The sequence below is a fragment of the Erythrolamprus reginae genome, chromosome 10 (assembly GCF_031021105.1).
Source record: "Erythrolamprus reginae isolate rEryReg1 chromosome 10, rEryReg1.hap1, whole genome shotgun sequence".
Taxonomy (NCBI): Eukaryota; Metazoa; Chordata; class Lepidosauria; order Squamata; family Dipsadidae; genus Erythrolamprus; species Erythrolamprus reginae.
The window spans coordinates 18971168-18997948 of NC_091959.1; the positions used below are offsets into that span (position 1 = coordinate 18971168).

The 26781-nt window shown below is 42.4% G+C and overlaps 1 protein-coding gene across 4 annotated transcripts in view; it reads left to right on the forward strand.

The window, feature by feature from the left end:
- LRRC28 (leucine rich repeat containing 28) overlaps window positions 1-26781 on the forward strand; it is a 55477-nt gene that overhangs the window by 26675 nt on the left and 2021 nt on the right. For all 4 annotated transcript variants that reach the window (XM_070761962.1, XM_070761961.1, XM_070761964.1 and 1 more), the window contains 4 exons: window positions 10342-10548; window positions 16358-16460; window positions 21589-21764; window positions 23037-23196. In XM_070761962.1, coding sequence (XP_070618063.1) covers window positions 10342-10548; window positions 16358-16460; window positions 21589-21764; window positions 23037-23196 — 646 coding nt within the window. The remainder of the gene's footprint in view (window positions 1-10341; window positions 10549-16357; window positions 16461-21588; window positions 21765-23036; window positions 23197-26781) is intronic.

The following is a 26781-nucleotide window of genomic DNA, read 5'->3' on the forward strand; positions in this document are numbered from 1 at the left end:
GTCCTCTTTGAATATGATGGATGGACATCATTCCCAAAAAACCCCACTGACTTTCTTTTCTGTACAGCATTCATTCAGTGGTGCCTTTCAGAAACTTCATGGAGCAACCCACAATAACAAGGTTTTTTAAAATTTGCTATTTTCAAACTCACTCTGCTATGCTGCATAACAAGAGAACCTTTTCTCTCTTCCTCGTCACTGTTGTCAACCATAGTGAAGAAAATAGTTCTGCCTTTCAGCTCAATCTAATCCCACAAGTAAATGGTGTGAATTCTTCCCTATCGTATCAAAAGATACAAGCAAACCTGACATTTATTTATTTTTCTTCATGGATGCTACAAGTGTGGGATTTGACAACTCCTGGCAATACAGTGTTCCCTCGATTTTCGCGGCTTCGAACTTCGTGGAACGTCTATGCCACGGTTTTTCAAAAATATTAATTAAAAAATAATTTACGGTTTCCCCCCCCTATACCACGGGTTTTCCCGCCCGATGATGTCATATGTCATTGCCAAACTTTCATCTGCCTTTAAAAAACATTTTTTAAAATAAACTTTAATAAATAAACATGGTGAGTTATAATCTAAATGGTTGCTAAGGGAATGGGAAATTGTAAATTTAGGAGTTTAAAGTGTTAAGGGAAGACTTGGAATTCTGTTCATAGCCAAAAATAGTGTATTTACTTCCGCATCTTTACTTCGCGGAAATTCAACTTTCGCGGGCGGTCTCGGAACGCATCCCCTGCAAAAATCGAGGGAACACTGTACACATAAAGAGTGCCTTGAGGAAACTTGACTTGAAAAAAATGTAGCATACATTAAATCTTCACAATATAAAGCATATTAATCTAGAGTTAAGCTGCCGAGAATAATCCCATGGCAAGATGGGTGGCAAATAAATTCGATAACAATAAACAAATTATGCCATGGCCCGGCTTGTAAGACCTAGCCAGAATTTTCCACTTAGTTAAATGGATTAATTCTTGTGAATTGATTCTTCTGAATTATTACCAGTTATATTGATGAATATAGAGAATCCAGGTGGCTGAAGAGGGGGATGGTCCTTTTAAGAACAAGGTAAGACTAATAGAGCACTGTTTGGCATACCAGTGCAGATCACCAGTAGTACCAATAACACACATTATGACAACCTAATTATCAGAAGAGCAAAGACATTGTCATGTTTTGTTATCGTAATCTCTTCCCCCTGATTAATCATAATTTCCTAAGGCAATAGTGAAAGTTAGTGTTTGTAACAGAAAGAATATTCACTTTGAAGAGCCTTCTACATAAGCTCCAACACTAATCCCTGGTAACTTTTTTCTTTGATCTCGACCTCGGCAAAGCTTATTTTGTTATTAAGCACGTTGGCTTCCAGTGATCCGGTATCCTCATTCAATAAAAGGCATTCTGAGACAAATGATGGGAGCATCTTAGAAGCAGAACGAAAACATTTGGTCCTTTTTTTATTGCTGTAAGCTTCCTAAGGATGCACATCACATTTTATTTTTTGACTTGCCATTTTTCATCAGTCTAACCCTCTTAAGATCTGACTTGAGTCTCCTAACCACAAGATGGATTATACTATGTTTCTGCTGCTCAGAACAGCTACAAATATCATTTCCTCAAATCTGACATCTTCCGGAACAGGAGTTCATAAACTACTTGACCCAATGACCCCCTTATGGTCTCCAAAAATATCATTAGTTACACAATACACACCACGCGCACACACATACACAAAATATTATGCTTCATGGTAATGACCCCTAGTTTGAGAGGAGATCCCAGAGTTCACCCATGACTATCACATCTCCCCCTTAAGGTCAGTCTGGTTGATAGTGAGTTTTTTATATGTTCTCTTCACTGTTATAACAGTGTATTGACACTGCATAACGCTAGTTTAATCTCGCAGGAAGTCTTGAGATTTAAACATCCCTTTCCAATTGTCGTAAATATGAGGTGAGTTGCCAGCTTTCTGAATTTTGATCACAAGACCCTGAAGATGCTGCAATTGTCATTAAGCGTGAAAAATGGTCGCAAGTCCCCTTTTTTCCAGTGCCTTTTTAACTTCAGACAGTCACTAAATGTCAAGGACTACCGGATGAAGATTCTTTTTAAAAAAAAAATATTTTAATTGAATTTTAAAAACAAAACACAAAACAACAACAACATTAAACTTTAAATAAATTAAATAAATTTGTATATCATAATGGATACTAGCAAAGTGAAAAACAAATCAAAAAAGAAAAAACAAAAACAGTGGGGAAAAAAAACCCCAAACATAAATAAAACATATCTTTGGGATATTTACATCCCCTTCTCATTCAGAATTTCGATTGGAGATATATGCATTTTTATCTTGTTTTTGTTAACGTATTGTTTTGCATATTTACATATTTGCCTACTTTTCTTCAAACTTGGATTCTAATCTTTTGAACTGCCTTTCTATATAGTTTTTTTTCTTTTATCCTTTCTTTCTTTTGACCAATTATAAATGTTCTCCCATATTTTATAGTAGCCCTAATCCTCCTTGCCATCTAGTTTTCTTGACAGCATATCCATCTCTGCACAATTCATCACCTTTTTAATTGCCATCCCCTCTTCCGGTATTTTTTCACTTTTCCAATGCTGAGCATATATGATCCTTGCCACTGGCAAAATATGGATAATCAAATACTGGACTTCTTTTTTTAAAAATACCCAATAAAAATAATTCTGTTTTTTTCTCAATTTCTTCTTTTGTAATTTCTTTCAGCCATTCCCCTACCATGTTCGATTTACTGCAACGCTCTCTACACGGGGCTACCTTTAAAAAGTGTTCGGAAACTTAAGATCGTGCAGAATGCGGCCGTGAGAGCTATTGTGGGGCTTCCCAGATTTGCCCACATTTCTACAACACTCTGTGGCCTGCACTGGCTACCGATCAGTTTCCAGTCACAATTCAAAGTGTTGGTAATGACCTTTAAAGCCCTACATGGCAGTGGACCAAAATACCTCCGGAACCGCCTTCTACCACACGAATCCCAGCGGCTGATAAGGTCCCACAGAGTTGGCCTTCTCTGGGTCCCGTCGACCAAACAATGTCGTTTGGCGGGCCCCAGGGGAAGAGCCTTCTCTGTGGTGGCCCTGGCCCTCTGGAATCAACTCCCCCCAGAGATTAGAACAGCCCCCACCCTCCTTGTCTTTCCCAAATTACTCAAGACCCACCTATATCGCCAGGCATGGGGGAACTGAGACACCTCCAACAGGCTTTTATATTTTATGTTTGGTAGGTATGTGTTGCATGGTTTTAATTGTTGGGGTTTTATATATCTTTTTCTTTTAATATTAGATTTGTTTCACTGTTACCTTGTCTTTTATTATTGTTGTGAGCTGCCCCGAGTCTTCGGAAAGGGGTGGCATACAAATCTAATAAATTATTATTATTATTATTATTATTATTATTATTATTATTAATATTATTAATATTATTATTATTATGTTCCAATATTTTTTAACTTCTGGACAGGTCCACCATTGGTGGTAAAATGTTCCGTTTTCCTTTTTTTGCATTTACAACATTTGGGAGATAGATTTCGGGAACGTTTTTGGTAGTCTTTTTGATAGCACCAAAAAGATTACCGGGCAAGGATTCTAACTGTGCTACCAATTCCGTCCAATTGCCATGCAGGTATTAGAATAAGAAGTAACCCAATTCCAGTTGTCCTAGAGGACAGGTAAGTTTAAGAGCCGTTCAGCCCTTGTAATAACGTAATCGCGTAATAATCTGAGGAGGGATTGACTGTCTGCCTTCGATATATGTACGTCCAGTGTTTGGCATTCCAAGGATAAGAAGAAGTGGAGATAATTTGAAGGAGGATTCTTCTGGCTAGACAACAAAGATGAGGAATATCTCAGCCTCTCCCTAAGAGTTGGAGAAAAATATGTGTGTATATCTTGGCCTGCACTGCTTCTGGATCGTTGCCAGTTTGCCAACTGGCAGCTTTGAAGGATTTGAACTGGGCGGTCCCTGACACTAAAAATAGCCTTGCCACCGAAGTGTTGTGTCTGAAAATAGCTGGGCCTCTTAGCTTGTCCAGTCTGAGGTTTGGGTGTTATGTAGGCTGTGCTCTTCATGGTCTTATGCTGCTGGACAAGGCTTTGGGGATGACTCAGAAGGCTGATCTATGTTCGTAATAAAGATCCGATCTGACTTTATTCACCCAACTGTTTCTTAATTTTTCTTTTTATCAACTAAGAGGAGAGATGCTCCCCCCCCCCCACTTTCTCCTCTAAAAATTTGTTTGGGTTTTTTTGATTAGGAGGTGGGGTAGGAAAGATTAGTCTTGTTTTTCTTCTTTCAAATCAGAAGATAATTTGTTGCCTCCTTCCTCCTTTTTTTCGATCTCAAAGGTGTTTTTTCCAAAAGGCAACTAGACTTTTTCTCTAGGGGTTTTTTTTTTTCACCTTTGAAATTTTTTTACTTCTCAAATCCTAGAAGCTTCTTTAGTTCAGTTCAGTCGGAGCTAAAGAAACGGATGAGAAGCGAAATGTTTTCAAAGGGAAAAAAATGCAAGAAAGTTCAGCTGCCCTTTGAAAAAAGGCACCTTTTGGACAACCCTGACCTGAATGATAGAGAGGTTTCATAGACTATTCACTAAGGCTGCATTACTATTACTATTAGTGTTCTCATTGTTCCTATCACCCATCTGAGGTGATGATGAGCCGGGATGGCGCAGCAGGTAGAGTGCTGTACTGCAGGCCACTGAAGCTAACTTGTAGATCTGTAGGTCAGCTGTTCAAATCTCATCACCGACTCAGGGTTGACTCAGCCTTCCATCCTTCCAAGGTGGGTAAAATGAGGACCCGGACTGTGGGGGCAATAGCCTAGCTCTGTTTAAAAAGTGCTATTGCTAACATGTTGTAAGCCGCCCTGAGTCTAAGAGACGGGCGGCATAAAAATTGAATGAATGAATGGATGAATGAATGAATGAATAAATAAATAAATCTATCTCCTCCCACTTATGAACTGAACAACTGTAACTTGTTGCTTGTATCCTTATGGTTTATATTAAAATTGATTGTGTGTACCCTATGATAATCATTAAGGGTTGTACCTCATGATTCTTGATGAACCTGTATTTTATTTTATGTACACTGAGAGCATCTGCATCAAAGACAAATTCCTTGTGTGTCCAACCACACTTGGCCAATAAAGAATTCTATTCTTTTCTATTCTATCCTATTTTTCTATTCTATTTTAGACATGTTTTTTCTTAGCTCACTCCATGGGTTTTCTCTGGTTTATTTTTTCCTAAACTCATATTTTCTAGTCTAGTTGCCAAACTTGATAGTTTTAGTGATTAAAAGCCTTTTCTTCTAGCATCCCATCATTCTGAATGTCATGTTATGCAAAGAGAGTTTCATCCATTTGCCTGAGATTTTTGGCTTCTTCTGAATTCAACGGAAACTAAAATAGCCCAACTCCCACACATGTATATCTTTAAGTTCCTCAACAAACACGTTTCCCATTTTGTATAACTTTGTTTCAATTTGGGTGGAAAATATATGCAGGTAGTGACTTATAATCATTCATTTGGTGACCATTCAAAGTTATAACGGCACTAAAAATAGCAATAGCACTTAGACTTATATACCACTTCACAGTGCTTTACAGCCCCCTCTAAGCAGTTTGCAAGAATCAGCATCTTGCCCCCAACAATCTAGGTCATCATTTTACCCACCTCAGAAGAAGGGAAGTTCTGAGTCAACGTTGAGCAGGTCAGAATCCAGAATAGAACTGCTGGCAGTCAGCAGAATTAGCCCGCAATACTGCATTCTAACCACTGGGAGGGAAGGAAGGAAGGAAGGAAGGGCACTTAAGTCTTACATACCACTTCATAGTGTTTTACAGCCCTCTCTTGCCCCTCTTGTTAAGTCCAAAAAGTATAGAAAAAGCAGAAACAGGAAGCTGCCTTCACTGAAATTGATGAGTTGTGACACTATCTCTGTGACACTATGAGCCGAGGTGGCACAGCTGTTAGAGTGCAGCACTGCAGGCTACTTCAGCTAACTGCTAGCTGTAGTTTAGCCATTCAAATCTCACCATCGGCTCAAAGTTGACTCAGCTTTCCATCCTTCCAAGGTGGGTAAAATGAAGATCCAGATTGTTGGGGGCAATATGCCGACTCTGTAACCTACTTAAGAGAGGGCTGTGAAGCACTGTAAAGTGGTATATAAGTCTAAGTGCTATTGCTATCTTCTCCACCCCACTCGTTTAAATTTGTTTAAAAACTTTACACATAAACCTTTTTCCCCCCTGTCTCCTGCTTTTCTATTATGTAAACCTTTCCAACTGTATCCACCTGGTTCTTTTCAATTATCCAGTATGGCGTGCCAGCCTGCTAATGAACTGTCATTTTTCCTATCCGCTCCCTTCCCCATTCCTCCTCCAGCACCTGCAGAAGAGGCCCAGATCTGTTCCTATCTTCAAATGATCATAACACAAATGCCAGTGTTTTTATCGTTTCTGTGTCTTGAAATATTATTGCATCTGGTTAAAATGGTCCCTCATTTCCACCCCCCTCCCTGGAGATTTCAGTTTAGAACTTTTGTGTCCTGGAGTTTCACTTTCACCATAACACAGCCAATGCGGACTATCCAATTTCAATTAAGATGTGATGGCTATGATCTTTATGGCAATCCTTGCAGAAAACTTCTTTTTTTTCATATTGCTTTTCGAGTGTTTCCCATTTAGGGATCTGTGGCTTTTCCCTATGCCTATCTTTTTTCCCCCATTGTGTCTAATGGGGCTTCAAATTAAGAGAATTGCTTGCTTATTTTGCTAGGGACAGTGATCATAAAATCAGTTGGCATGGCTGAGAGTACAGCATCTTCTGGTTGTTACTGCAAAGGAGTCGGAAAACAATCTCTGTTAGATGTGCTGCACCACATTTGTGCTACAGAAGGATAGCTATAGCAATAGTACTTGGATTTATATACTGCTTTACAGCCCTCTCTAAATGGTTTACAGAGTCAGCTTCTTGTCCCTAACAATCTGGGTCCTCATTTTACCCACCTCAGAAGGATGGAAGGCTGTCACCCTTGAGCCTGTTGAGATTCGAACTGCCACGGATGTTAAGACAAGGGGGTGTTTATGCATATGATTTGGGAATGTTCAGTAGTGCAGAAATTTTGGAAAGAAGTGCAAGAGGATATTAATAGGATGTTAAATATACGATGAGCAATTACAAAGGAAATATACCACCAGGCATGGGGGAATTGAAACATTTCCCCCAGGCTTATATAGTTTTATGTATGTTACGCTTGTGTTGTGTGGTTTTATATAATGGGTTTTTTAGATATCTCTTTTAAATATTAGATTTGTTTACTGTATACTGTTTATTATTGTTGTGAGCCACCCCGAATATTCGGAGAGGGGTGGCATACAAATCTAATAAATTATTATTATTATTATTATTATTATTATTATTATTATTATTATTATTATTATATGGCGATATTAGTCAAAAGGAATGAGATGGGAGAATTTACAGAAATAACAGAAGCAGTGATAGAAAGCACTCAGGCGGTAATAGTCCTAGGCTGGAAGGATGCGACAAAATGGACAATACAAAATTGGTATCATTAGATGGTAAATCGTATTCAGTTTGAGGTTATGGATAAGAGGATGAATTCGGCCAGTGAAACTATTCTGCAGGAATTGATGGAATGATGGGACATGGTAAGAGGATATGCGGTTAGTAGAATTCGAGACCAAAGTACAAAGAATAATTTAGAATTACAGTACTTTATAATATGAAAATAGATATATTGCTCTTGAGTTAAAATGGTATATAGAAAATATGCCCCTATCTTGGTGGAGGGTTATGAATGATGTTTGGTGGTGGGCACTTTGAGCATTGAGCACATCATTACGTGTTGTGTGAATGTTTTATTGTTATTATAAAAAACAATTAAAAATTGAATTTAAAAAAAGAGATTAGAACTGCTAAATTGCAGTCAGTTGGCAGGCAGCAGAAGTAGCCTGCAGTACTGCACTCTAACCACTATGCCACCACAGCTTAACCTATTCTTGGTCTTCTAAATAGAATAAGGGAAGTCAGATCCTTCAGCCATCTCCTCCTTTAATGTTATTCCTTGCTCAATGGTCTCCTTCCTCCATCTTCTAGTTCAATTTTGTTCTTATGTACCATCAAGAATGTTTGCTCTTGCCATAAAGCTGTTCTTAGATCTGAGTTGGTGGGCTTGGGGCACATGTCTACTCAGAGATGTCTCTATTCCCTTGCTTAATTCAGTCAACCGAAGTAGCCTACAATACTGCACTCTAACCACTATGCCACCTTGGCTCAGAATCCAAATAGCTTCATATAGACTATCCATGAATAAAAAATCTTACCAGCATTTGTGAACCTTGTACCCTGTTTCCCCCCAAATAAGACATCCCCTAATAATAAGCCCCAATCAGGCTTTTGAGTGCATGGCAATAAGGCCAAGTGCTTATTTCAGGGTTCAAGAAAATATAAGACAGGGTCTTATTTTTGGGGAAACACTGTAGAAGCAGAGCCATGTTAAACTACAATATCCAACAATCAGGAGGAACCTGGTAGTATAAAATTTAATTAAAATGCAAAGCTTTTCATGCTTACAAAAGTTTAGCCTTTTTAATAAAAATTGATATCTTCAAAAAGTCTTACCAGATTCCTGATTTATGCAGGTCACGTCAAATAATTCAGAAGTTCCATGCTAATAATAACATAGTTCAGTGATGGCGAACCTTTTTTTCCTGAGGTGCCAAAAGAGCTTGTGTGCATGCTATCGCACATGTGTGAGTTCCCACACCCATAACTGAATGCCTGGGGAGGGAGAAAACAGCTTCCCCTGTCCCCCGGATGTCCTCTGGAGGCTGGAAACAGCCTGTTTCCCAACTTCTGGTGGGCCCAGTAGGCTCATGTTTCACCCTCCCTAGACTCCAAAGGCTTCCCTGGAATTGGGGAAGGGTAAAAACTCCCCACCCTCCGGAGGCTCTCTGGAAGCCAAAACCGCCCTCTCAGAACCTCTATGTGAGCCAAAAATCAGCTGGCCGGCACACAAATGCATGCTGGAGCTCTGCTAGGGCAATGCTTTTTATATTAAGGGTTTTAAACTGCATTAAGTATTGGATTTGTGCTGTTTTGTTGTTGTGAGCCACTCCGAGTCTCCGGAGAGGGGCGGCATACAAATCTAATTAATAATAATAATAATAATAATAATAATAATAATAATAATGGCTTGCGTGCCAGCAGATATGGCTCTGCGTGCCATAGGTTCGCCATCACTGACATAGTTCAATAACAACTTGTGCCTCAGCAACAGCAAATCCTCCTGTGGTGCTTGGTGATACATTCAAAGGCTGCTGCTGCTGCAATTCCTACAGTAAATGCTCTTTTTAAAACTTGAATTGGATTTTGAATTGAATTTGAATTACAATATTGGGGAGGCTGCCACAAGGAAGAGGGGTCAACCCATTCTCCAAAGCACCTGGCAAGAAGCAATGGATGAAAACTAATCAAGGTGACCACCAACCTACAATTAAGGAGAAATTTCCCAATAGAACCATTGAAACAGAAGTGGCCTTCAGAAGTTGTGGGTGCTTCATCACTGGAGAAAAGACTGGACATCCATTTGTCTGGAATGTTATAGGGCCGTGATGGCAAACATATATGCATGCATGCCGCCTGTGGCTATACCGGAGGGATGCAAGGCATTGCCCTATGTCAGCTTCAGTGCGCATATGCATGCCAGCCAGCTGATTTTCGGCCTTGGGGAAAGCTGCCCCCCCCCCTTCCTGAAGCTCCAGAGTACAAAAAACCACCCAATGGGCAATCCAGAAGTTTGGAAAAGTTGTGCTGTTTTTTGCACTCAAGGGCTTCAGGAAGCTTCCCTGAAGGCTCCAGAGTGTGAAAAACAGCACTACGGTAAAGTCCGTTTCCCAAACTTCTAGTTTGCCTATTTGGCCGTTTTTTTTCACCGTCCCAGACTTCAGTGAGGCCTGTGCCCATGCGCAGGGGGGGGCCTTGTGTGCATGCACAGGGGCAGCCTAGGCAGTGTGCATGCGTGGGAGGGTAGAGAATGGATGTGGGCATGTGCGGGCACACTACCACATGCACGCGCACCCTTTTGGCACACAAACCAAAAAGGTTCATTATCACTGTCATAGGATCTTCTCTTTGAACGGGGTTGGACTAGAAGACCTCCAACGTTCCTTCCAACTCTTGTCATTCTGCATTTTCCTGGAGTTGTTTCTTGTAAAGTATGAAATGTTAATGTCTTTTGGTTGCTTCTGCCGTTGTGTTTGCAGAGCTTGGAGACCTTAAAGAGCTGCAGACGCTGGACATCTCAACCAATCATTTGATAACCTTGCCTGAAAAACTGCACATGTGCCTCTCTCTTCAGTACCTCACTGCTGACCAAAATCATCTCTGGTACGTCCCTCGCCATCTTTGCCAGCTTCCCAGCCTCAATGAGTTGTCCATGGCGGGAAACCAACTTGCATTCTTGCCTCTTGGTGAGTGCCACTTTGGCGATTGGAGAATTAAATTCTAAAATATCTGGGCAGGCAGATAGCTACAAAAGGGGGCCATTGACATCATTTTTATACAGTGATACCTCATCTGACCAACCCCTCGTCATATGAACCTTTCGAGATACGAACCCAGAGTTTAAGATTTTTTTGCCTCTTGTTCCAAACTATTTTCACCTTACGAACCCAAGCCGCCGCCGCTGGGATGCCCCGTCTCTGGACTTCCGTTGCCAGCCGAAGGCTCCCCTCGTTGGGAAACCCCACCTCTGAACTTCCATTGCCAACGAAGCGCCCGTTTTTGCGCTGCTGGTATTCCCCTGAGGCTCCCCTCGCTGGGAAACCCCACCTCCGGACTTCCGTGTTTTTGCGATGCTGCAATTTTGCTGAGGCTCCCCTCGCTGAGAAACCCCACCTCTGGACTTCCGTTGCCAGCGAAGTGCCTGTTTTTGCGCTGCTTGGATTCCCCCGCTGGGATTTCCCTGCAGCATTGCAAAAACATGGAAGTCCAGAGGTGGGGTTTCCCATGGAGGGGAGCCTGAGGAGAATCCCAGCAGCGCAAAAATAGGCACTATTAGCTGATTTTTTAGATGGACTGTTAGCTTAACCCAAGTTCAGAGTTTGTCAACTTCACTCAGAATTCCACTTTTGAGACTTGGTTTTCAGCCTTTCAGGATGGCTACTACATCCTTCCACTAATGATGAACAATGCCAGTTTTTAGCTTCTCACCTTATGCAAATAAATCCAACCAGTATTGTTGATAAACTGGTGTTTGTGGCATAGCAAGCTGTGAGAATCCAGCCAGTACTTTATTCAATACAGCATAGTTTAACAAACCAGGGTTTAGCATGTTGGCATGAATCCAGTTTAAATTTGATTGTTAACAACAGCTTGCCATCAGAAGTTGTTTTTAAGTTAACTGGAGGTTTTTAAGAAGAGTCTGGACAGTCTGAAATGTGTAGGGTCTCCTGTTTGAAGAAGGCATTAGACTAGAACACTTCCAAAGTTCCTTCAATACAGTATGGTTTAACAAACCAGAGTTTAGCAAATTGCATGAATCCAGTCCAAATTTGATAAAAAATCTATTTTATCCTTTAAGGAACAGCAGGGATGGGGACTTTCTAAAAAGTAGGGACTAAACAGTTTTTCTCAACAACCAGGTGGTTTTATGATACTTGAAGGACCTGAAATCACAGGATGAAATTCCAACCTAATTCCAACCTAGAACTCAGGAGAAAATTCCTAACAGTGAATCAACCACTGGAATGGCTTGCCTCCAAAAGTTGTGAATGCTCCAACACTGGAAGTTTTAAAGAAGAGATTGGACAACGGTTTTTCTGAAATGGTATAGGGCAGTGATGGCGAACCTATGGTACAAATGCCACAGGTGGCACGTGGAGCCATATCTACTGGCACACGAACTGTTGCCCTAGCTCAGCTCCAAGATGCATGTGTGTGCCAGCCAGCTGATTTTTGGCTCACACAGAGGCTCTGAAAGGGCATTTTTGGCTTCCAGAGAGCCTGCAAAGGGACGGGGGAGGGTGTTTTTACCCTCTCCTGGCTCCAGGGAAGCCTTTGGAGCCTGTGGAGGGCAAAACACGAGCCTACGGGGACCACCAGAAGTTGGGAAACAGGCCATTTCCAGCCTCTAGAGAGCATCTGGTAGGTGAGAGAAGCTGTTTTCGCCCTCCCCAGGCATTGAATTATGAATGTGGGCACTCGCGCATGCGCGACAGCTCACGCCCACACTCTTTTGGCACCCGAGGAAAAAAAGGTTTACCGTCACTGGTATAGGGTCTCCTGCTCGAGCAGGGGGTTGGACTAGAAAACCTCCAAAGTCCCTTCCATCTCTTATTCGGTTAAATAGAGCTGAGTTTGGGTGGCCTATTTCCCAGAAGTTAAATGTGCTATGGAAGAGGAAAATATATACATGAAGAAAGTGTCCCTATTCTCACCTCTTAACACACTAGTGGTGGATTTCAATTTTTTTTACTAGCGGTTCTGTAGTCCCGGCTTGGTGGGCATGGCAGGGGAAGGATACTGCAAAATCCTCATTCCTTCCCCACTCCAGGGGAAGGATACTGCAAAAACACTCCGCAGTCTGCATTGGTTGCTGATCAGTTTCCGATCACAATTCAAAGTGTGGGTTATGACCTATAAAGCCCTTCATGGCACCGGACCAGATTATCTCAGGGACCGTCTTCTGCTGCACGAATCCCAGTGACCAGTTAGGTCCCACAGAGTGGATCTTCTCCGGGTCCCGTCAACTAAACAATGTCGCTTGGCGGGACCCAGGGGAAGAGCCTTCTCTGTGGCGGCCCCGGCCCTCTGGAACCAACTCCCCCCAGAGATTAGAATTGCCCCCACCCTCCTTGCCTTTCGCAAGCTACTTAAAACCCACCTCTGCCGTCAGGCATGGGGGAACTGAGATCCTCTTTCCCCCTAGGCCTTTACAATTCTATGCATGGTATGTATGTATGTATGTATGTATGTCTGGTTTTTATATTAATGGGTTTTTAATCGTTTTTAGTATTAGATTACTATTGTACACTGTTTTATTGTTGCTGTTAGCCACTCCGAGTCTCCGGAGAGGGGCGGCATACAAATCCAATGAATGAATGAATGAATGAATGAATGAATGAATGAATGAATGAATGAATGAATGAATAAATAAATAAATAAATAAATAAATAAATCTTCATTCCCTCCCAATCAGCTGGGATTCGGGAGGCAGAGAATAGATGGGGCCAGTCAGAGGTGGCATTTATTGGTTCTCTGGACTACTCAAAATTTCCGCTACCAGTTTTCCAGAACTGGTCAGAACCTGTTAAAACCCACCTCTATAACACACACACACACACACACACACACAAGACAGCTCAAGAAATTGTGCTGAAATTCAGGGAATAACAGAATTTGGCAGCATAATTCCCGTCAATCCTAAAGGTCACTTTAGGGTGGAAATTCAAGGTTGTTGTTTTTTTCCCCCTTACAGCATGCCTCTCTTTCACCCTCATTTTGGAGGAAAAGCAAAGCAAAACCAAAACCAAAATCACAGCACCAAGAATCTGGCCTCTTTGCTGCCAAATTTTAAGCAGTGTGTTCTTGGAAAACTACGCGGCTGCAAATGTGCCAAGGACCACCTGCAGCTTTTTGAGTCGCCCACCCTAGTTTAGGATAATGCTATGCCAGCCCATATGCTTTGAGGATGAGTGTATTAATTCTCCTCCTTTTTAAAAAAGAAAAAAAATCACACAGACATAAAACAAATCTCTTTATTTGTTAACTATTGCTTCCTTTATGATCTCAAAACACACACTAGGTTTTATACTTTCACAGTAGGGTTAAAAAAAATACCAGGGCAGACATATAAGACCTTTTGTTCCATGTTCTGCCATGTGGAATGCAGATGCCGGTGCCTTGAGGACAATTTCTTAAAAAGTATAGTTGAGTTGGGGTTTGTTTAGGACTCGTGGAGCTTGTTCAAGTGAAAAAGTCTTTGTTCTCCCACGCTAGGAGGAGAAAAATGGGGAAAGAATTTTCAAACAAAGCGTACTGCTTTAAAAATAAAATAAGAAAGAGCTTCATGCAAACTTCCTTTTGTGACTTCAGATGCTACCTTCCTTTTCTACAGTTTGCATGAAGTCTGAAAGGAACATGTGGAGTAGAATAGAATAGAATAGAATAGAATAGAATAGAATTCTTTCTTGGCCAAGTGTGATCCTTCTTGGACAAGGAATTTGTCTTGGTGCATACGCTCTCAGTGTATATAAAAGAAAAGATGCATTTGTCAAGAATCATAAGGTACAACATTTAATGATTATCATAGGGGTCAAATAAGCAATCAGGAAACAATATTAATAATATTGTTTCCTGATTGCTTATCTTCTAATAAAATCTTCAATCTTCTAATAAAAATCTTAAGGATGCAAGCAACAAGTTACAGTCATATAGTCATAAGTGGGAGGAGATGGGTGATAGGAATGATGGGAAAAAACTAGTAGTAATAGTAGTGCAGACTTAGTAAATAGTTTGACAGTGTTGAGGGAATTATTTGTTTAGCAGAGTGAGGGCATTCGGGGGGAAAACTGTCCTTGTGTCTAGTTGTCTTGGTGTCCAGTGCTCTGTAGCGACGTTTTGAGGGTGGGAGTTGAAACAGTTTATGTCCAGGATCTGAGGGGTCAGTAAATATTTTCACAGCCCTCTTTGACTCATGCAGTATACAGGTCCTCAATGGAAGGCAGGTTGGTAGTAAAAATTTTTCCCTGCAGTTCTGATGTTTAGGGGGATTTTTATTTTTTAATGTTTCTCGCATGATCGTAGAATCATAGGCTGGAAGGGACCTGAGGTCAACCCTCTGCTCAAGGCATTTTAATAACACAGACAAATGGTTGTCCAATGTCTTCTTGAAAACCCATAGTGATGGAGCACCCACAAACTCCAGGAGGCAAGCTATGCCATTGATTAACTATTCTCACACCCTAGCCATGGAAATGGGGTTGTAAGTCGAGGACTGTCTGGACTTTTTGGCTGCTCTCAGTGAAGCAAACTGTGTCTCCCGGAGCTAAGAAAAACAACAACGCCGTAAATCAAATTGTTTCATTTCATTCACAGGTTCCTGCACGCACAAACACACACACACACAAAGAGAAATGCAGAGGAGGGTTCTTTTATTCTTAGCCATGTCGTTGTTTTTCTTGGATTGAAACAGCCTTGCTTAGTCTTGGCAGCCTTCTTGAAACAAAAAAAAAAATCACATAAGAAAATTGGAACTCTGCATTGTTCTTTTTCCAGCCATTTCACGAGACCTCTGTTGTTTCTTGTGAAAGAATCTATTTGCATATATTCCCAGACAGAAACGTGGAAATTAGGGGATAATTTTCACTGCAGAACCTGTCTGGTTATTACCCGGTTTCCATTTATTTAATAAAAGGGTTTTGTCTAGCATGCTCAGATGGTAGGCATGTTCACTGGCACGCCAGGAAGGTGTGTGTGTGTGTGTGTGTGTGTATGTGTATGTATGTACCCTGTTTCCCCGATAGTAAGACACCCCCGATTGTAAGACGTATCGGGGGTTTCAACCGTACCCCGAAAGTAAGACATATGTCTTACTTTCGGGGAAACACGGGGGTATTGCCGGGGGGGGAGCCTGATGACGTCGCTTCCAAGCTCCCCGCGCGCCCTTCGCCTCGCCGCGGCGCCACCGCCTCTTCCCCGGCTTGGCAAAGTGAAGGACGGCGCTGGTCCGAAGCGAGCCGAGCGGGCGGCGGCTTGCAGCGAAGGGGCTCGTCCCAGCAACCGAGTCCTGCCGAGGCTCGGCTGCAAGCGGCCAGCGAGGCCGACCGGCTCCGAGGCGAGCGGCCGGAGCTGCGCCCTCCTTCGCCCGCCTCCTTTCCGGCAGGCAGGTGGGGCTGCCCAACTGCGCAGAGCGGCTCCTCCCCTCCAGACACACGCTTCCCCGACACGCGTCTGCGGCTCCACGCGTGCACGCCACTTGGAGCCCTGAGGTTGAACTTGGAAAAGGGCTCACGAGGCTCCTGTCCCGCGGCTGCCCTTCTGGACTCTGGGGAGATGCCTTCAGGAACGCGACCCTTTCAATTTTTTTCCAATGTAAGACATACCCCGAAAGTAAGACGTAGTGGGGCTTTTGGGGGTAAAAAGAAAGTAAGACACTGTCTTACTTTCAGGGAAACACGGTATGTATGTATGTATGTATGTATGTATGTATGTGTTTGTTTAAACATGTCTGTCAGGAAAGTAATTGCTTATTTTCTTTTTAATGTTTCTTAAATCCAGATTTAGGTCGTTCCAGGGAGCTGCAGTATGTTTATGTGGATAACAATGCTCATCTTAAAGGTCTCCCTTCCTACCTGTATAACAAAGTCATTGGTTGCAATGGGTAGGTACTCAAATTTAAATTACGCCTACAGTGGATCCTTTTTTCTCGTAAATCTTTTTCATAAATGTTATATTGGATTATTTAATCTGTTGAATGACGGTCCTGTGCTTTAAAGGAATTCACCTATAGCTTCTGTTCCATTCAGTTGTATTAAATCCCCTCCATTAATTTTCTCACTATTAAATGCTTTTGTAGAGCTTAGCCCTGCCTCCTGGGCTGTTTCTTGATCTTCTGAGACAGGGAAATGTTGAACTTGAGACTTGGTATGAATAAAATAGAAGTGTTGAGATAAACTTGAATTTTTTCCACATGGTAATACAGTGGTACCTCTACTTAAGAACGCCTCTACTTATGAACTTTTCTAGATGTTTTCTAGGGTGTTCAAGATTTTTTTGCTTCTTCTCAAGAACCATTTTCCACTTACAAACCTGAAACTGTAACCAGAAAATACAGGGAGAAGCCTCCGTGGGTCCTCTCTAGGAATCTCCTGGAAGGAAACTGGGCCAGAAAAGGCGGGGAGAAGCCTCCGTGGCTCCTCTCTAGGAATCTCCTAGGAGGAAACAGGACCTCCACGCTCCCTGTGGTTTCCCCAATCGCACACATTATTTGCTATTACATTTACATTATTTACTATGGGAAAATTGCTTCTTCTTACAAACTTTTCTACTTAAGAACCTGGTCATGGAACGAATTAAGTTCGTAAGTAAAGGTACCACTGTATAACATTCGTCGGCCAGGGGGCTAAGGTCTAATCGCCCCAGGCCTGGTGACATAAATGAATCTTAAGACTCTTATGGAAGGCGAGGAGGGTGGGGACAGTGTGAATCTCCAGGGAAAGCTGATTCCAGAGGGCCGGGGCCTCTACAGAAAAGGCTCTACCTCTTGGCCCTGCCAAGCAACATTGACTACTGGCCGGGACCTGGACGTGGATAAAATAAGGACCCAGAGTTTTGGGGGCAAGATGCTGACTCTGTAAAACCATTCAGAGAGGGCTGTAAAGCGCTACAAAGAGGTATATAAACCGAAGTGCTGTTGCTATTTTCATTTGCGCATTTAAGATGACTCTGACGGCAAACAACCAAGCTCAGCACTAAGCTCTTCACACCTTCCAGGTCCTTTAGAATACACTTCCCAACACTCCTGGTAGCATTCTGCAGTGGGAAATATAGTTTAGCACATCTGGAGGGTGATTAAAGTTTTCTTCCTGCCGCTGAAAAGTGTATTGGATACCACTTGCTTGCTTTTCCGTATTAAGATGGCAATTTTTGTATTCCTTCAGCAAACAGAATAACATGCCTCTGTTTAACTTGGATTGATTCATAATTTGCAAAGCATCCTTCTGCATGCTTTAGGCACTGCTGGCAAAACTTGAAAGCGTGCACATGAGATGACACGGCAACTGTTGGTCTAATCCCCTTAGGTCTGAATTGCCTTCTGTCAGGTGATTCTGTAAATAGATCCGCGAGGCCTGCTCACATTGGACAAAGGGAGATTTTTTTTTATCTCCAGGAGTTGAATATTCATAAACACCAGCCGCAGAAGTTAAATCCTCAGCCCTGTTCGGACAAACACACTAGGAGTGGATCCGTCAAAGATAAATGGGTCCTGGCTTCTGCCAGCTGAGAGAGATTCCATGTTCTTGGAATTGTTGAATGGAAAAAGATTGCATTCCAGCGGAAACAGCAACATCAAAACAAGGGACAGCTCTTTGTTTTTGGCAGATCACCGGTGATGGTATTCAGCCAGTTCAGGCAAACTGGTAGTGGCAACAGGCGCAATTACGGCCTATATCACTGTGTTATCTGACGTCAATAACAACAACAGAGTTGGAAGGGACCTTGGAGGTCTTCTAGTCTAACCTCCTGCTTGGGCAGGAAACTCTACACCACTTCACACAGATGGTTATCCAACATCTTCTTAAAAACATCCGGTGTTGGAGCATTCACAACTTCTCGTGGCAGGTTGTTCCACTGGTTAATTGTTCTAACTGTCAGGAAATTTCTCCTTACTTCTAAGTTGCTTTGCTCCTTCATTAGTTTCCACCCACTGCTTCTTGTCTACTCTCAGGTGCTTTGGAGAATTGCCTGACTCCCTCTTCTTTGTGGCAACCTCTGAGATATTGGAACACTGCTATCATTTCTCCTCTCCTCTCCTCTCCTTTCCTTGCTTCTCAATTCAACACAGACCTTGAAGATTGAGAAACATAAGCTAAACGAGTGCTGTGTTACTACTTACAAGCTGCAGTTATCCTAAGGGCCTAAGGGGAAAAAAATACCGTGTCAAATTCAGTGTCGTTTTGTAAGTCTTTTTGATAAAAGCAGTTGGATTGCATAAGGGTCCCCTCCTTAAGTGAATGCCACCCATGGAGACCACGGGAATAAAGACTCCCGTGGAGAACAGCTTATAACAAGATAACCCGCCTTCCCCCATCTGTCTGGATTTCCAAAGAACACAGGTTGCCTCTCAAGGGCTTTGAGAGACGTGGCAGCCTGCAGGTACGGTGCTGGCATTAGATGCTGATCAAAGTGATGCAATATCTCTTAGCCACCTGGAGCACATGGAAATCTGCAACTTAAAATGCCAAGTACGTAAGTAAATAAACATATGCCTTGGATGAACGAAATGTTGGTTGCTAGATCCAAGTGTAAAAACCAAATTACAGAACCAGCATTTATTTATATATATATATTCATGTCTGTCGTTTAAATTCTTTAAATGTAACCAGATTCCTGAAATCTATCTTTACTTAGGTTTTTTTTCCTGATTTTCTCTTGATGTTCTCTGAGCTTGGTTGTCTTCTTGAGGACAACCCAAACTAGCTGCTGATTTGCTAGTCAGTTGTAGTTTGAGTAATGAAACATCTGCAAGAAAACAACCAAGCTCAGAGAGCACCAAGGATTCCATAATCACCCTCCCGCTCCTCTCTGCACATTCCATTCCCTTCTATCGCTGATGATGTTACCTAGATGGGTAATGAAACGTTTGCACGGAAACAACCAAACTCAGAGAGCACCAAGGGACTCCATAGTTGTTCTCCTCCCCTCCTCCATTTCACAAACCCTACTCCTTTCTAGCACTGATGGTGTTATCTGGTAGCTGGGATGGGCTACTACGGGTGCGGTCAGGTACGCAGAACCCGTAGAAAAAAATTGAATTTATTTTTTCTCTTCTGGGCTCTGGGTATGTTTTTCCTATTGCAGTAAATGAGGTTGAATGTGTATAATTTTAGAAGAGCTGTGCGTGCGTGGGTGGGTGTACATACACATACAGTTTATAGACTAGATAATGTATATTTTTGTGTGCCTATGTGTAATATGTATGTACACATATGGCATACATACATAGAATTAAATAGTATATTTTGGTTGTTCAGTGATAGTAAATAGGTAGGGAAATTGTGTCTCTGTAAGGTGAGGAGAGGCCAAGCCCCCTAACCCAAACCCTTGACGTGAGTGACGTCAAGTTGGCCACCTTTAAGCCAGTCTCATAACCCTTAAGCCACCCCTGGTCACATGATCACCAAACCACTCCCATCTGTTCATATGGCTGGCAAGCCAAACTCACAAAATAAGCCACGCCCACAGTGTGATAGTAAAAAAAAATTGCAGCCCTTCACTGCCTGGTAGGGTAATGAAATGTTAGCAAGGAAACAGCCAAGCTCAGGGAGCACCAAGGACCATTCATGTCTACCCCGAGCTAGAAATAGTCCCCTTTATTGATAGTTTTCTGTTGAGATATCACCCCTTTGTGTGGATTAAAATACTTTGGGATCAACGCCCTTGTGTACAGTTGCCATATTTACTTCTATCAGTCCTTGGAGCAAGCTTCTTGCCTTTTGCAAGTGTAATTGCTCGACATCTGCCGGCCTGATTGAAATTGATGAAGTCGAGTTGGAGACGTCACACTTTGCAAGTTTCTCGTCAGCACGTTAATTTTCATTCCTGAATCACTATGTTGGGCGCCTCCTGTAAATATGTGAGACATTTTCAGATGGTTGCCAGCTTTGCATATTTTGAATTAAACCATATTTAGGAACTGGCTTGATTTTGACTTCAAATATAGGCGGTCCTTCACTTACGACCATAATTGAGCCCAAAATTGATGTTGCTAAATGATAAATTTGTTAAGTAAGTTTTGCCCCCATTTTACGACTTTTCGTTCACCTTTGTTAAGCCGAGCACTGTAGTTGTGAAATTAGTAACCCGGGTTTATTAAATGAATCTGGCTTCACTTAAGACGGAAGGCTGTCAACCTTGAGTCTGGTGAGATTCGAGCTGCCAAATTGCAGGCAGCCAGCAGTCAGCAGAAGTAGCCTTCAGTACCACTGCACCACCACAGTCCAGTGACATTAATGCCATAATGTTGCTTTAGGTCAGTGTTTCCCAACCGTGGCAACTTGAAGATATTTGGACTTCAACTCCCAGAATTCCCCAGCCAGCGAATGCTGGCTGGGGAATTCTGGGAGTTGAAGTCCAAATACAGTGGTACCTCAAGATACGAACCCCTCGTTTTACGAACAACTCAAGATACGAACCCGGGGTTCAGAAAAAATTTGCCTCTTCTTACGAAGTTTTTTCGTGTTACGAACGCCAAACCCGAACTTCCGGGTTTGGCGTTCAGAGGCTGCTGGGAAGCCGCGCGGCTGTTTTAAAAGGTGACAGCCGGGCTGGGGGGCTTCCCAGCAGCCTCCGAACGCCGAACGCGGAAGTTCGGGTTTGGCGTTCGGCTGGGAAGCCCCCCAGCCCGGCTGTCACCTTTTAAAACAGCCGCGCGGCTTTCCAGCAGCCTCTGAATGCAAAACGCGGAAGTTTGGGTTTGGCGTTCAGCTTCAGGAGACGGCTGGGAAGCCGCGCGGCTGTTTTAAAAGGTCACAGCCGGGCGGCAGCGGTTTTTTTTGCGGGGTTTTTTTTTGGTTGCACGGATTAATTGACTTTACATTATTTCCTATGGGAAACAATGTTTCGTCTTACGAACCTCCCCCTGGAACCAATTAGGTTCGTAAGATGAGGCATGATTGTATCTTCAAGTTGCCAAGGTTGGGAAACACTGCTTTAGGTCACCGATCACACCAACTTCACATTGCTCCCTATGTCTAATTTCTCCCTCTTTTCTTCAAATGTCTCTCCAGCTGTGGTTCTCCCACTCAGAAAACAGAGGTGCAGCTTCTTTCCTTTTCATCGGGACAGCTGACGGTGTTCCTCCCAGCGGAGGTGAAGTTAATAGGGACGGAATTGGACCGCGTGCTTCCTTTGCAGGAGGCGGCCATGAGGACCCTGCATAACACTTACTGCCAATCTCTGAAAGGTAGCCTGATGACGATCGAGTGTCTGCAATACGGGTCGTCCTTAAGATAGGACGACAATTGTATTCAAAGCTCACATTGCTAAGCGAGACAGTTCTTAAATGAGTTCCGCACCATTTTGCAACTTTTCTTGTCGCCATTGTTGGGTTTTTTAAAATATTTTTATTTTTATTTTATTTCTCATACAAATACACAAATATATCATCTCATTAATAATAATTTACCTTATCTTTTTACATTCATAATAATTTGTTCTAAAATTAACACATATAGTCAATGTTGCTGTTTTACGACTCCATATCCCCTTCTTATTCCACAGTAACCCTTCCTCTCTTTCTCTCCTCTCTTTCTCCTTCCCTCCTTTCTTCTCTCCTTTTACACTTTTTTCTTTCCAATAATTACCAATAATAATAATAATAATAATAATAATAATAGTTGTTGTTGTTGTTGTTATTGTTGTTATTATTATTATTATTATTATTATTATTATTATTATTATTATTATTATGTCAGTACAACACAGCAAACGAGATCACTATGCTGGATTTCGTATTTCATCACCAGTCGGGCGCTTCCCAAGCACCTAGGACTGCATGATGTAGTGGCGAATTATGTTTGCCGATCCCAGTAAAGCCGCCTTTTGCAATTGACAGATGGAGATTTTGTCAATTCCGATGGTTTTCAAATGTCCACTGAGATCCTTTGGTACTGCGCCCAGCGTGCCAAGTCCCACTGGGACCACTTTCACTGGCTTATGCCAGAGTCGTTGCAGCTCGATTTTTAGATCTTCGTATTTCACTAATTTCTCTAGCTGCTTCTCCTCAATTCTGCTGTCTCCTGGGATTGCGATGTCGATGATCCATGCTTTCTTTTTCTCCACGATCACAATGTCTATTATTATTATTATTATTATTATTATTATTATTATTATTATTATTATTATTATTATTATGTTTGTATGCCGCCCCTCTCCGCAGACTCAGGGCGGCTCACAGCAGTGATAAAACAATATACAGTAACAAATCTAATATTAAAAGTCTAAAAGCCCCATTATTTAAAAAGCATGGACACAAACATGGATGATGATGATAATGATGATTTGTTATTATCATTATTATCATCATTATTATTATTAGGGACAAGTTGTCAAGTGGATTTGGCTTCCCAGTTGCTAGTCAGAAAGTCAGAAAAGTTGATCACAGGACACTCCAGGGTTTTTGGAATCGCTTCTGACGCCATCCTTTCCCCCCCCCCCTTTTTCCAACCCTCTCTAGATTTGAAGTTCATGACTCCGATCTCATTACCCAGAAGCCTCCTGGATTTGCTGCACTGCCCTCTGGGACATTGCCACCGTTGCAGTCAGCCCATGTTCACTATTGTCTACCCAAAGCTTTTTCCCTTGAGAGAGACACCGATGGCTGGATTACATCAGGGGTAATTACAGAGAAAATTACACAGTGGTTTCAGACCGTACGCGTGGGCTTCGGCTGGGAGAGAAGGCATCTGCAAAGGGAAATGCTTGGGCTTTTGTGAGTCTGATGACAATCTTCCCTGCAAATGGAGACGTGCGTATGTTATCGGTGTGTTACTAAGACTCGATTAGGAGGTGGCTTTTCTTTTCTTTCTTTCTTTTTTGAAAAAGTTTTTTCTTTTTATTCCCGTACCGAGATTTTTCACATAGTTATCATTTCATTTCTCATTGCATTCTTTTACAGAATCTTTATACATATATTCTATATTTATCTTTTTGCTTTATTAGTTCCTTCTCTTTCTTCTTCCCTTCCCTTTTTCTTTCTAGACCTACTTTCCCCCCCTTTATTTATTTATTTATTTTATTTAGTTAGTTTAATTTGTAAGCCCCGCAACTTCCTGAGAACAAGACAAACATTATTAATACTGAAACATCAGTATGAATAATGCTTTTATTATAATAATTAATACTGATGTTTAAGTATTAATATCAGGATTTTAGAGATGCTTAGGTGGGGCATGGGCGTATTACTTTAGCTAAGAATGTGGAATTCTACTTCCGCACATAGGATTGGATGATAAAACGTATCCTGATTATGCTCCTAGGAGAGGTAACACTGTGAATCAGAAACCAACCAGAGCCCATTGGTTCCCTATCTGTAATGTACAATATTTTCCAGTAATACAGTACAGTAATTTCATTATTGGAAAATATTATAATGAAAGCATTACTCATGCTTTAATCTGTTTCTTTTATCTTTATGTGTTTGTCTATTAATACACTTCAAATTTAAGATTTTCTTTCCCTGCCCCCTTCCCTATCCTCTCTTAGGTCATAAGCATTTTCTTTAATAAGGAGGTGGCTTTTCCATAAGAAGCCGCTTATATTCCGAATTGCAGCATTTCACACTGAATATTCAATTGAACAAGGTTTATTTTTTCTTTACCGGGGAAGCTGAAGTAGCAGAAAACGAGCTATGAGAAAGATTCTTTCTTCCTACAGAATAGGGAGAGAATCAGAAAGCAAAGCATGCAACTGTCCAGATTTCTAGAGCAGGGGTCTCCAAACTTGGCAACTTGAAGGCTTGTGGTCTTCTACTCCCAGAATTCCCTTTGAGTACATTGCATTCGCTTTTCTCCTCCCTCAAATCCCCAAGTGACAAAAAAATACCCGGACTGCCTTCTTAAAGAAGGTTGAAATTTTGAGAAACTGAAAGCTGCAGTCCCTGTTGTTTGTCTGGTGATCAGACTTGGTGTAAGGACCTGCATTAGCTATCTCCTCAGGAAAACATGACTCTTGAAACAAGTAGTAGTTCCAAAGGATCTATAGCAGAGATGGCAAACCTTTTTTGGAGTCGAGTGCCAAAACGGTGTTCAGGTGTGTGATAGCGCACGTGTGCGTGCCCACACCCGTAACGCAATGCCTGCCCTCCCCTGCACATGTGTACAACCTTCCCCACACTGACTCCCTCCACTGCCGTGCATGTACCCAGGCCTCAGTGAAGCCTTAGTACTTCCGGTAGGCCAATTCGGCTGTTTTTCGCCATCCTCAGGGTTCAGGAAAGCCTCCTGAAACCTGGGGAAAGCAAAAAACAGCCCAACAGGTCAACTGGAACTTCAGAAATGAACTCCCGGTAGGCCAGTTGGGCCGTTTTTCATCATCCCCAGGCTTTAGGAGGCTTTCCTGAAGCCTGGGGAGAGAGAAAATGGCTGAAAAGAAGGTTGAAAATCAGCTGGCCAGTACCTAAATGCACACTGGAGCCAACATAGGGCAACGCCTTGCGTTCCCTCAAATATAGCTTCGTGTACCATCTGTGGAACACATGCCTTAGGTTCCCCACCATTGACCTACAGAGTATGAACCAGCCCAAAGTAGAACAAAAAGACTCCACCAGTAATCAGTATCTAGATCAGCATAGGTTAACTCCAAGGCCTTTTCCAATGTTAGTTGACCTAAACACATATACAAATGCATACCTATTCTCCTCTTGTGTGCTTGGTCATTTGCCTTGTAAATCCCTGCACAAATCACCAAAGGCTGCATTTAACTTCTTCCCCCAGATCCTGAATAAACTATGGGGAACACACCTAATTATTGCATATTATTTTAGCTAACAATGTGGAATCCTACTTCCGCACATAGGATTGGATGATAAAATGTATCCTGGTTATGCTCCTAGGAGAGGTAATGCTTTGAATCAAAAAGCACCCAGTATTCTCCAATAATTTCAGACACGTGAGCTTTCCATAAAAGCAGAACTCGAGTTTATGAGTCAAAGGATGGGAGGAATTAAGGTAAAAGGAATGCCTCTTTAGATGTTTGCCTTTTGGCGCCAGTGCAAGCAATATTTGCCCAAGCATTTAAAATTATTTGGTATGCAAATAATTGTGTTAACTTTCTTTTCAGAGTGGTTATATTCTTAAGATTCGGTTTTGTGCACTGTGATTGTTGGCCTTTCCATATGCCAATAAATGACTATGTAAATAGGACATTAATTGCTGGTTATTTTTAATTCAGTAATTCCGGTTTTACATTTTTTTTTGTAAGCTACCAATGATGTTGCTTTTACTGATGTGGATATATATTTTAGATTACTTGTTAAAATGGTTCAAAACTTTCTCTTTCCCCGCCCCCCCTGGTTAAGCAAACATTTTCTGCCTAAAAATTCATGTTCCCGTTTCCGTCACCACATGGAGAAAGTCACAACATAGAGCATAGATTATTTAGTAGCAAATATGGAAGATTTGAGGGAGCATTGTAAAAGGGTTGGGAGAGGGAGAGGGAGAGGGAGAGAGATGAATATACAGTACAGTGATACCTTGTTTTACGAACAGAATTGGTTACGGGAGGAGGTTCGTAAGGTGAAAAGTTCGTAACACGAAACAATGTTTCCCATAGGAAACAATGGAAAACCGATTAATGCGTGCATGGCCCGCCCCCCAGAAAAATCGCAAAAACGGGTGCTCTGCTGGGCGCTGCCGCCCTGGCGCCTCTCGGCAAAAGTTCAGGTTCAGGAGATCGCTGAGAAGCGCCGCCGCCCAGCTGTCACTTTCTGAAACAGCCGGGGCGCTTCTTGGCGTTCTCCTGAACGCCGAACCCGGAAGTTAGGCAAAGGTTCGGGTTCGGGGGAAGCACCAAGAAGCACTGCCATCCGGCTGTCACCTTCTAAAACAGCCGGGGGCTTCTTGGCGTTCTCCCGAACGCCGAACCCGGAAGGTCAGCAAAAGTTTGGGTTGGGGTTGGGGTTCAGGAGAACTGTCACCTTCCCAAAAGAGCCGTGGAGCTTTCGGCCGGTCGGGAGGCTCAAACGGAGGTGGGGAATGCCAATAGGGAATTCCAGGGGCGGAGCTTTGACATCACGGAGACGTCCTTCCTGGAGTCCCCATTTTGGCCAGCTAGGAAGGACGTCTCCGTGACGTCAAAGTTCCGCCCCTGGAATTCCCTATTGGGATTCCCCACCTCCGTTTGAGCCTCCCGACCGGCCAAAAGCTCCACGGCTCTTCTGGGAAGGTGACAGCCGGGCGGCGGCGCTTCTCGGCGTCCTCCGA